The 12,190-nt window shown below is 44.7% G+C and overlaps 1 protein-coding gene across 8 annotated transcripts in view; it reads left to right on the top strand.

Annotated features, from left to right (window-relative positions):
• kiaa1217 (KIAA1217 ortholog) overlaps positions 1-12,190 on the top strand; it is a 91,920-nt gene that overhangs the window by 36,890 nt on the left and 42,840 nt on the right. For all 8 annotated transcript variants that reach the window (XM_086102332.1, XM_086102333.1, XM_086102329.1 and 5 more), the window contains exon 2: positions 11,266-11,555. In XM_086102332.1, coding sequence (XP_085958458.1) covers positions 11,266-11,555 — 290 coding nt within the window. The remainder of the gene's footprint in view (positions 1-11,265; positions 11,556-12,190) is intronic.

Raw genomic sequence — 12,190 nt, 5'->3', positions numbered from 1 at the left:
ACTGCACCCGAGAGGAACGTCGTTGCCATTTCTGCTCCACCTCCCAAGTCTACCGTTAGAAGCGTTCATAAAAGCGAAACGATCCCCCAGCGTGTCAATATTTAAGTCTTGCTTTTTACAGGCTCCAAATTACGTGTGGAGTAGGTCAGACAAGGTTCTTTGGATCATTTGCCTCACAAGACGTTTTGGGGAGGTGGGGTAAAGAGCCTCTATACAGATATTCATCAGTCTTGCGGGGCACTTGTGGTGTTTTGGAGTCTGTCATTAGGTTTCTTACAAGAAATTGAAGACCGTGGCTTGGCTTTTCCATTCCCCTAGAGATCCCAGTACCTTACAGGACGTTCCGTGACGTACTCAAGGTTTCCATTCGTTTTCCCAATGGGAGAAGGAAGGGCGAAAACAGGCCTCGCGAACCCACCACGGGATCTTTGTATCACTTTATCACCGTTTGTTTTTCGAGGTTTCCTTCCTGTCAGGTTTTCCTTTTTGGATGCCGTTTCCTACTTGGCAGCAATGCAGCAACCCCCTCTCCCCCGCCCCCCTCATAGTTCCATTTCAAGACCAGACTACAGCCACCGGGCAGCCAAAAACATGCTTAGCCTATTTTGCGGCCCCGGTGGAAAGTGAATAGAAATGCAATTAACCCTTTCGGGGACAGCGGTCACTACAGTGGACAACTGATCAGGTTACAGGTTATCGTTATTTGTGCACGAAGTGGTTAATCTATTACATGAAGAAGAAGAAAAAGTACTGGACTGCATAAACTTTTTTATGTGTTTATTTTTGGTTCCTTTTTTACTGAGACTTTGGAAAAAGGCTATGCAGTCAATTGAACCCCCCCATGGAAGCTAAGGTCAGTTCCACCCGTTGAGCCCGTCAGCTCTGACAGCTTGATCGAGGACCTGCTTTGCGGAACGGGAGCGAGTCTTAATTATAGTCACTATCGCAACTTTGAGATTGACTGCCAGCGTATCCATAATGCACGGCTTACTCGCTATCGGCTAGCTCCCAATTAGGACGAACAATCGCGGGAGCTTCGTCATATCCCCCGCCCCCCCCCCCTCCTCCCCCCGCGCTCTTTTGCGTAAACACAATATCCGTTGGCCAAAACCGAAATTGGAGTGGCCATTGTTCCCTCTCTCATTCCGACTAATTTAGGGTGTCGTGACTGACAGTAATTGCAGAGTCACACCAGTGCGCGAGTAGCAACTTTCTCGACAACCGATGGCGTACTTACGCATGAGCAAGCAGATGTGGCCTCCAGGAGATACGCGGCGATGATCGTTTTGCTCAGCTGTTATGTTTGTATGTTTTTATTACCCACTTGCTTTGTTGTGTCTGTTGTTTTTTTTTTGGGGGGGGGGGTGTTGTTTGTTGCAGCTGGCAAGGCTTAATGAGCGTCGTGTTTTTAGAGCGAACCAAACACTAAAAGTCGGCGGCTTGTAAATGTCGACCAATGCACTGAAAGATACCAAAGTGTTGTTGGAAATCTGAAGGGGGCCATAAAGCTCGGATAGTGATCATTTCCGGTGACCACAAACAAATCCGATCACAGATTTATCCATAAATCCTCGCCGTTGTTAAAACAATAGTATCATTATTAATACAGGACTACGACGATGATTTTTTTATTTATTTTTTTGTCTGTTGGGTATTCGCGAAACAGGAGGAAACGAATGTGCCGAACGGCGTGCGCGATAAACCTAGCGAAAGCCGTGAAGACTCTAATAAACAATCGTTTTAATTGGGAGCGGTGAGACCTTCTTCGGTCTTAAAACCCGTACCTCGTTAAAAAAGAATTATTGATTGCTTTCCAGTTTCCTGCATCCCGTAAAAAGAAAAAAAACCGCGACAGAGCCACTCAAATAGTTTCTTCAATGCGACTTTGCCAAGGGGTTTAAAAAAACTCAACAAAACAACATAAAAACTAACTCGACTGAAAAATCCGAAACGGGTGCGAGTTGGGCAAGCGGTGGAGCAAGATATGCAAGGCCCAATCGGATGTGTTGTAACTCCTCCCGCGTGACACCAGTCAATCAAATTTTGTCTTTATTTTTTTGAATCAGCTTTGCAAGTGGAGCAAGAGGGTGACTGGAAAGTTTTAATTGAGATTTTAATTGAGATGGTAGTGTTCTTCTGTGACATCTTTTTTTTTTTGTCGTGTTTTGCACAGAAGTTTGCATCATGCCCCCCCCCCCCTGGTGTTTGTGTGTCCCAGTAAGCTGCCGCTTTGATCAGCGAAGAGTCCCGTCACTAATCCTCTTGAGTTGTGGATGTTTGCCCGGGACACACAAACATTTTCATATTGTGATTAAAAAAAAAGCAGATGTGAAGGCCCCTCGCCAAAAAAAAAAAAAATCTTTGGAATAAATTAGAGCGGAAGTGACGTAACGCTTACATGTCCAACTTTGCATGCTTTTCCAAATGTTGCAAGCTACCCCCACCCCTCTGCTAAACTTCACAACAGCAGCTGACACCATTTCACGCAATGTTTTTCTCTTGGGAAGATGGAATTTGGTAGACATGTTTATCATGAGTAGACCCACAAAAAAGACTCCACAACCCATTCCCAAAAAGACAAAGAAAGACCGCCATTTTGGTTAGAAATGTACATTGTTTGACTCATTTTGGCCATTTCAAAGGTCCTTCAAAGAGAATTCAGCCCCCAGAGCCAGTTTCACTTAGCAAAATCAAATTTGGTCGACATGTTTATCATAAGTAGACCCACAAAAAATTCTCAAAAACCTCTGCTCAAAAAGACAAAGGAATACAGTCATTTTGGTTTGAAATGACCATTTTAGTCATTTTGGCCCTTTCCTGGGTCCTTCAAAGAAAATGAAGCCATTTGGCCACGATGGCTATAATGAGTTGTCCGACAAAAAGAACCAATTCCTAAAAAAGGAAGGCTGACATTTTGGTTTGAAGTGACTATTTTAGAGTTGTTATGGCTATTTGTAGGTGCTATTCAAAAAATAAATAAATAAAAAGTTAAAATATATGAAATTTGATTGGCGTGTCTTTCATCAGTAGGCCCACAAAAAAAGTCTCTAAAACCTACGCTCGAAAAGATTCAGGAAGACGATTTCCCCGATGAGTTTGCTGTGCCCCTTTTTGTCCCGTGAAAGTTGGATTGGCTGGATCGTGGATGTCCAATTTTTAAGAAGACTCCAACGATGATGTTTTCGCGCAGCCTTTCAGCGGCACAATTGGCATCATCTCCAATCTATATTTTTATTACGGCAGCAGGACGCAGGCAGGGCTTTGGGGAATGTAAATACTCTCACCTCGTCGGTAGCCCTCATCTTTTAAATAGCTCAAAGGGCTTAGCCGCAAATCTCTTTGCCGTTGGCTTCGAGCACTAATAAACAAGCGTATGGGCTTTTCATCCAACGCGTTCGGGAGAGCGGGGAAAAAAAAGGCACGGGAGAGGGAGGGCCTAAAAGAAAGGGAGGAAGAAAAGGAAGGCCACTTGAACGTCAATCCAGGCTCTCCCTTGCATGACATCACTGGGATGCTTTGGTACTGATGACATCGTTGAGTTTGGGGGAGGCGGGGCTGTCCCTGAGGATGATGTCATTAATAACCAGTCGCACCAGACCGAAGAGCCTCCTAATGTCTTGTTGCTGCTCTCAATTATGGCGCCGCAGAGCCTTGATGTCTAACATTACACTTTTTGCACTCTGATTTTGGATCATTATCGGAATATTTGACCGCGTGCGCGTGATGGATAATTCGGCTGCTGCAATGCTGCGGAAATGTGAATATTCATTATCGACCATGTGGATTATTGCGTGCGCGGTTTGCAGCGTGCTGCTTGAATTTATGACGCTTTTCTGTGTCGAATCATAAATATTCAGAGGATGGGTTTTGTTGGGTCGTCTACCACTATTCATTTCTATGTTTCACTGAATTGACTGAATTCTGGCCCCTTGAGAGAAATGTAACAATGTTTTGTCCCGGTTATAAGAGTTTTCATGATATTGTTAAAGGAAATAAGTCAGGAAGTGGCGCGGGCACAAATCGCACCAGCGCCAAATTCCGTTATGTCATTTGCTTCTTGAAAACATTTACAAATCATTTCATTTGCTGTAAGTATTTCTATCATGTTCGCTTTTATTTTGAAATTTAATTCAAAAAATAAAATGTCATCTTGATTTTTTTTTCCCCCACTTGACAACTATGAACTTTATAACGTGCCCTCAAACTTAACCTGCTTAGTCAATTCACACAACAGAATTTTTTTTTTCCAACCTGAGCGAGTCTGTTCTATAAGCATCTGCATATGAAGTGATGGACATTTTTAATTGAAGTCGTCTAGCCGCTCCTCGGTGGACTTCAGCCTCGCTCCATCCTGAGGAGCTTATGATTTCCTTCGGAAAACTTCAGATGAGAGAAATTCTCAGTCCCAAATCCGGGGTGGATTTCCTCCACCCAGGTGCAGCTGTTCCATGCATTTAAGCCCCCCCCCCCCCAAAAAAAAGCACCACCACCCACACTCCTTCTTGACGCCACCAGCCTGGCTGCGTTGGCCCAGAAACCGCCGTTGCCACAGGAGACCGGCGAGACTTCGGAGTCTATGAGCCCACTTACACATGCGCTCATGCCACAAGTTAATGAAGTGCACATTAACAAACGCGGCGACTCATGAGGCAGTACTTGGTTAATGAACAACAAATGGCCGCGAGACCGACTCCCTGATCACTTCACCGCATGTGGACTGATCAGTCGCTCCGAGGGCTTGTGCTGCAGACCTGAGTCGGACAATATCTGAAGATGTTGACTTAGAGAGAGTGAGAGTGAGAGAGAGAGATCTCCGTTCTCCAAATTGACACATTAGACACAAAAAATAAATAAATAAATAAATAAAAGACACGGAAAAGGGACCTTGAAATCATAGGATCATCATACTGTGATTGCAATTGAATATACGAATATTCAATTGTAATCACAATATTTTGGGGGGCAAAAATATTTCTGGCTAAAACTACACACACACACACACACTCCATTATCGACAAAGAACTTATTGACTTTGTCTACTGCGAAAACAAAACAGGAAGTGGCTTTTAATTGGGGGCAGGATTTGAAGGGTAAAGGTGACACAGTTGAAGTGGACAGCATTACTCGGCTTCAGGTTGCACTGGGCGTGCACTTCCTGCTGCCGCATCTGAAACACATGTTCTCTTTCAGTGTTTCTGACATGTTTTAAAATGCTTGCGGGAAGACAAAAAAAAAAAAAAAAAAAAAAAAACAGAGCCAGATGGCAAACGGGAAATTTCCCTGCATGTTAGTGTAAGAAATAAATATGGCCAGATCGCATTGCGCGGACCTTTGCAACATCTCTGGTGTTAGTTACCTGTGCGGAAACTACATATCAGACCTGTCAGTGATGAGTCGCTCTTTTGTCTGGAGGCTGGTATCAGAGGTTGCTGTTTTGTGTGAAAGACACGGATGCAGAATGGTCGGGGGATGACAACGAACCGGTACTTTGTTGGCGCTTGTTGGGTATTAAAAACGGTAACAGAGGCACATAAGTGTCCATGAAGCCCCTTTCACACTGCCTGTTGAAGCTGCCAATTACACAGTGGATGTGTATATACAGTATATATATATATATATATATATATATATATATATATCCATCAATTTTCTAATGCGCTTATCCTCACAAGGGTTGCGGGTGCGCTGGAGCCTATTCCAGCTGTAGGCAGGGTGCACCCTGAACCGGTTGCCAGCTAATCGCAGGGCACACATCGACAAACAACCATTCATGCTTCCAATCACACCTAGGGACAATTTGGAGCGCTCCATTAACCTACCAAGCATGTTTTTGGAATGTGGGAGGAAACTGGAGTACCTGGAGAAAACCCACCCAGGCACGGGGAGAACAAGTAAACACCACACAGGAAGGTCAGAGTCAGAGTCGAACCCTGCACCTCTGCACTGTGAGGCCGACGCACAAAACAGTTGAACATCGTGCCGTGTGTATGTGTGTGTACGGGTGTGGCTGTGGGTGTGTACAGCCCCCCCCCACACACACACATGTTATATTTAACCCTTTCATGCACCCTGTAACATGATATCATAATCAGCTGTCCACTGTAGTAACCGCTGCACCCGAAAGGGTTAATACAGAGCGAGTGTCAAAAAATCTCTTCTCACAATACAATCGTGCTGTTTTGGTTTTTCCCAATGAATCCTCAGACTAAACCACTGAGTCGCTCTTTTTGTGTTTGTGTGTGTGTGTGTGTCTGTGTGCGCTTGTTTCTGCGTCAGCACTTTGTGTATCCGCAGGCTTAGTTGCGCGGCATAGTTTGGCACGAGCACGGAACTTCATTCCTGCATACAACCGGCAGGTGGAGGCTCTCCAAGTTGGATGTTCACGAGCAAACGCTGCATAGTTGACTTGCAGATCCTTTGTGATGTTGTAAGAAGACTGTGGTTATTCTTTTTTTTTTAAATTTCCCATGTGGAATGCTAAGGGGAGGAAGGTTCTGGACTACAGGCTGTAATTTCTGGTTGTGGTTGGATACTCTTGAGAGCAGTGGTTGTCAAACTGGAGTCAAAATAATTTGAAATGAATGATCTTGTCTTATCATTCAAGAGTGCCTACGTCCAAAGAAATATAACCTACATCCTAAACCATACTACCTGAGCGATGTGCCAATACCAATCTCCGTTACTTAGGGAAGGTCATTTGGGAATTAGAGTTTACTGTATTACACACTACTTAGTGACCTTTTTTTCTATTTTTTTAATCAACAAATATTCCCTATATATACAGTATATATTATAATATAAATGCAATTCTTTTGGGAAAAAAAAGAAAAATAAGAAATTCGCTCTAAAAGATAATTAAGACTCATTGAACCTAAAAATAAATGTACTGAAGGACTGGATTTGCTTTATATTTGTTCACAGTAGCAATGCACGAACAATTTGGAACTCATTTTGCTTTTTTTTTTTTTTTTTTTTTAAATCTGGTTTTGTATCGACCTTAGTGAAGTTCTCTGTTCCCCGTTCGACTGAAGTGAATAGCAATGTTATTTTGTTAGCTCTGCGCCATCTGCTCCTGTCTCCTGAAAGCAACAGGTCGGAGCCTGTTCCCCGCAGGCTCCTGCCTACATTTAAGGGGCTGGTAAGAAGCCCGACACATGGCCAGTAAAAACACTTTCGAAAAGGATCCCCAGTGAGGGTGAAAGTGGTGCCTGAGCAGACGCGCCGTCTCGCGTTTTGACATCAGCCGTCAGGTGCCGAGTCGCCCCGTGCCCTCGGCCCGCCGCTTCCAATTACATGGCCCACAAACTCCCCCATTGATCACGTTTGCCTTCCCCGGACCACCGTGAAGGTGCACCAATGTCGCCGCCTTCTCCTCACGGCTTTGGATCGATCCCGGCTGCTACAGGCCAATGAGCTCATGAGCGTTAGCGGTCGCCTAAAGGAGAAAGATGCGCTCCTAGTATTGCATTAAAAGACCAGACATGATGAAAACAACAGCAGCTGGGGTCTCCTACGAGGTCCCTAATTGGGAACAAGTGTCGCCTGGGATTTTGTCTTGATTTGATTAGGCTTCACTACAACTACAACGTGACTCTGAAGTGCCGTTTTTGGGTCCGGACCAGAAGCAGGAGACGATATAGGTTGTGGTCACACGGTTAACTTCAGTTCACTTGAATCTGGCATCTTCAAGATCAAGATTACATTTTCAGTGCCGGGCACTGACGGTTGCGTATATACAGTACATTAGGGTGTGAGCTTTGCCGTCAATAGTGAAAAAAGTCATTAACACGCACGATTAAGAATTGTCTGTATTGATGGTTTCAACTGTAAATATACCACAAATTACGAGCCGAAAACGGTTTCATAGAATTTCAAGCTGGTGACTTGAAGTGTGAAACGCAAATGTGCAAGCATGGGATTACCGTATTTTCCGCACGATAAGGCGCTTTGGAGTATAAGGCACACTTTCGATGAATGGTCGATTTTAAAACGGCTTTCCTATATTGGGCGCACCGCATTAAAAGGCGCATAGAATAGAAGCTACAATAGTGGCTGCGGTTGCATTATGCATCCAGTAGATGGAGCTACGCTAAAGTGAATACAATACAATACAGCTTTATTTATATAGAGCTTTCACAACCGCTGCAGCTGAAACAAAGCGCTTTACAGATCATTTAAAATAACAAATCAGAATACTGATTCATATAGAAGGCGCATCGGAGTATAAGGCCCACCGAGAAAATTTAATGCTTTTAGGTGCGCCTTATCATGCGGAAAATACGGTACACTCTCTTGATACTGAATGCGTATGACTTGTTAAAATATCATTTTGATACCCATGTGTGTCTTGGTCTATTTAAGCCAGACAGTACTGAAATGATTTTGCCAAGGGTCCAGGATTTCAACTAGTCTCTCTTGCTTGATGCTGTTTTTTTAGCGTTGGTCATTGTTTATTTCAGACGAACCCAAGATTGGTTTGTGAACAGGATCATAAAACGGTCTTAAACGTTCAAATCCTGTGAATGTCCTCTTCCATGTCTGTTTCTGCCGAACTGTACTACAGACAGGTTGCCAGTGGATCCAGAGTCAGGTCTTCCAGCGCTCTCATTTGTTTGGTGCGTGTCAGCTTTCAGGTTATTCCGTTGATACAGCTGAGACGGACCTTAACTGTCCTGAGCCTGTGATGTTTGATGTTTTGATCCTGTTCCCTGTCTTTGGACCGTGTCTGATTCAGCCCAACCATTCCAAAATCAGTTTGCCAACACTCTGACAGCCACATTTTCAAACGGACTAGCTTGTTTGGGGCGCATCAAGGTTTAGATGATCCCTTAAACCCAGCTTAATTGGTACAATTGAGGTTTTTTTGGCATGTACTTTTTAACCCTGATCCTCATCTTTGGCCCGTGCATTCCAGATGAGACTTTGCTTATGAATGAGGTCTTACACTTCAGAGTTCTGATGACAGCCTTTTTAGACTTAGTTTGCCTCGAACCAAAGTCCCAAGGAATCAACATGACAGCTTCATTTTTGTTGTTGTTGTGGAGGTAATATTCTGCACAACAGCGCTGACTCCGATTATGTTGAAACACAGCGCATGCTTGGAGTCGATCTTCCAGCCCGAGGGCAAAAAGAGGCTGGTCGCACTTTGTCCTGGAATGCAGTTGACTTTCTAAATCCCCCAGCAGTCTATCCTGGGGCGGTGGGGCAGGGCCTATCTCAGCCCCCCCCCCCTTTTTTTTTTCCACGTGAGCTTCTCCTGGAATCTCCAAACGAGCAAACAAGCAGCCAGTCAGCGGGTCAACTGGAAATTCATCCCTCCTCGCCGCAGGCTTTGTTTTGTTTTTGTTTTTTAGGGGGGGAGGGTGCAGGGTAGAGGAGAATGCTGAAGTTGCAATAGAGGTGGAAATGGCAGATGAAGATTGTTCCCGTGCGGAAGGTAGTGTGTTTCTTATCCTCACATACCACTCCACCGGTGAGCGCAGTTCACTCCGAGTTTGTTTTGTCTACTGAGTGTAATTTAGTGAGCGGTGAGTGGGAAACTGTTTGGGAGTTAAAAATAGGTCTGGAAGTATAAGAGACATGCCGTGGCCCGGATTTTGAGCAGGGTGTCGGTTGCGGGGAGAGCTGTGGGGAGGCGGGGGGCTCGTTTGGGACCACGGTGCCGGTGACAGACGCCGCATGGTGATGCACTTTTTTATTTATTTTTGGGTGTGTGTGTGTGTGTGTTTACCGATCAAAGCTGGGATTCCTCAAAAGATCCGCTGTTAGAACTCAAACCAGAAGGGGAGGAGGCTTATCAAATTTGTATACGTTTTCCTCCAAATTTGCTTTCTTGTCCTTCGTTAAGAAGCTGCCCGAGCGTGGAATGGAGTGTACAAGTCGTATTTACCCGTCAATAAGAGACGAGTTGAACTGTGCGTCGTCAACCACAGAAATGAACCTTTTACCGGTTCGCTTCATCCTGTCACTGAGAGTTTATTTTCCCCTTTCTATCGTTTGACATTTTGCGTGCCGTGTATACAAGGATCAATCCACAGCCGGTATTTTGGGGAGAAATGGGCCAGGATGATGATGTGTTTCTTGTGCTGTCAAGCGGAGACGCCGTTTCTGCGCGCGAATGCTCGGACGACTGCGATTACGACTCGGTGGGGACAAAAGTGGCTCTTGTCATAAATAGAGCCCCTCCCGTCAATCGGTTCCCTTGCTAGCGCCGGTTGACGCTTGTTCTTCATCTCTACGCAACTTTTGCCGTGGAAATATTGTTTTGAGGAACATTTCAATGCCCCGCTGTCATTCAAGTCGAAAAACAAGCTCAAATAAAACGCCCTGATATGTGGAAGCAAAGTCAATTTGAAAATAATGTTCGTAGTCTTCTGAGCTGCTTGACACTTTCCTATTTGGAGTTAAGAAAAAACAAATCGGAACTTGTCATGTTCAGCTGCTCAGTCATGCGGTATTTATTTTTGGATCTGGATGCCTTCTCCAGGTCAAATACAGTAATTGAACTAGCATTAGCGATAGTGAAAACTTTGCTCACTCCGACTTTCAAAAAAAAGTACTCCGTGACATATATGAAGAGGCTCGCCGAAAATATATATATTTTTTAATCTTCTGGTCACGTGACCGTTTGCAATGTGAGCCTGAGGGGACTTTGACACCAATTTCAGTCGACAGCAGGGGGCGGTAAAATGGCAGTGCCCCCGCGATTGCTGAAACTGGATGGATTCATCTGAGTGCTTCTTCCGCAAATGCAATATTATTCAGAATATCATGTTAAGACTAGTGGAGGCAGATAGAGTTAACTATTGCGAGAACATTTTTGCTCTTGGGTTCCCCTTTAACCTTTTCGTGCACCCTGTAAGCCACAGGTGTCAAACTCAAGGCCCGGGGGGGCAGATCTGGCCCGCCACATCATTCGATGTGGCCCGCGAAAGCAAATCAAACATGTTGACTTCTATGACGCTTACTAAAATTTGTACCCAAATTTCAAATTCTCGTATGAAATATATATAAGAGAGCTATTGTAAGTGTTCTTGTTACCGAAACCCTCATTGTAGTAACTTAAACAATAATAAACCATTATTCTGGACTTCCTAATATGGTTTCAAAGTCATAACGGCCCTGCAAGGGAACCGGTGACTATAATGTGGCCCGTGACAAAAATGAGTTTGACACCCCTGCTGTAAGCTGATCACATGGTAAGCTGTCCACTGTAGTGACCGCTGTCCCTGAAAGGGTTAATATGGACAATTCTGAATATTTCAGAGCCGACCAAGAGCAACCTGAGGGTCACCTCCCCCGAGGACGCCGAGTACGCCACAAGGAGGCAGGCCTCGCCAAATGGGGCGCCCGCTTCCAGGGCAGACGCCAAAAGCAGTGGCCGCGCCGTCCCGCGGAGACACACCTTAGGGGGGGCCCGAGGTAGCCGAGAGATCCTGGCCATGCAGCCGCCCGACATGGACAAGAAGAGGGAGGCCTTCCTGGAGCACCTCAAGCACAAGTACCCACATCACGCCTCGGCAATCATGGGCCACCAGGAAAGGCTGCGGGAGCAGGTAAGAGCTTTTTTTTTTAATGTTGCAGCCTAAAATGCTTGATTTTCTGGCAGTATTTTGCCGAAATTACATTTGATGTTGGTATTGGGTACTCGTGGAGGCTACCGATACTTTAAACAAAAAGAAAAACGTCAAGTAAGTCTTCCTCAAAAGAAGTTGGCCTTTTCCTGTGGCTATTTGACACATTGTCGAATCATCGTCTGCATTAGCAAGAAAAATGTTTCTTCACAATTTTCTGTCATCGTATGAATTGAAATTTCCGATATTAAAAAGTACGAGAGGTATTGGTACTCGAAGAGTGAATACTTTGTCCTCATACCGGTCAGGAAAAAGTACATTTAACCCTTTCATGCACCCTGTAACCTGATAACATGACAAGCTGTCCAGTGTCGTAGCCGCCGCCCCCGAAAGGGTTACGGATATATCCATTCATGCTCTTGTAAAGCACGTTTGGTTAGCGCAAGGGTTGCTGTTTTTGGGCAAACTTGGCAGAAAGCTCCAATGGTTGATCCAATTCGTTGGAAAGTTGTGACGATTGGATGAAATTGTAAGATTGCATCTAATTTGGAAGGGTTGGTTGGATTCCTATTAAATATTGCGAATTTGTGAACTCGCTGTTATTTGGGACATTTGTT

The sequence above is a fragment of the Hippocampus guttulatus genome, chromosome 21 (genome assembly GCF_054856545.1).
Source record: "Hippocampus guttulatus isolate MCC_2025c chromosome 21, RoL_Hgut_1.0, whole genome shotgun sequence".
Taxonomy (NCBI): Eukaryota; Metazoa; Chordata; class Actinopteri; order Syngnathiformes; family Syngnathidae; genus Hippocampus; species Hippocampus guttulatus.
Note: the sequence above shows the minus strand (reverse complement) of the source record. Positions and strands in the feature narration are given on the sequence as shown.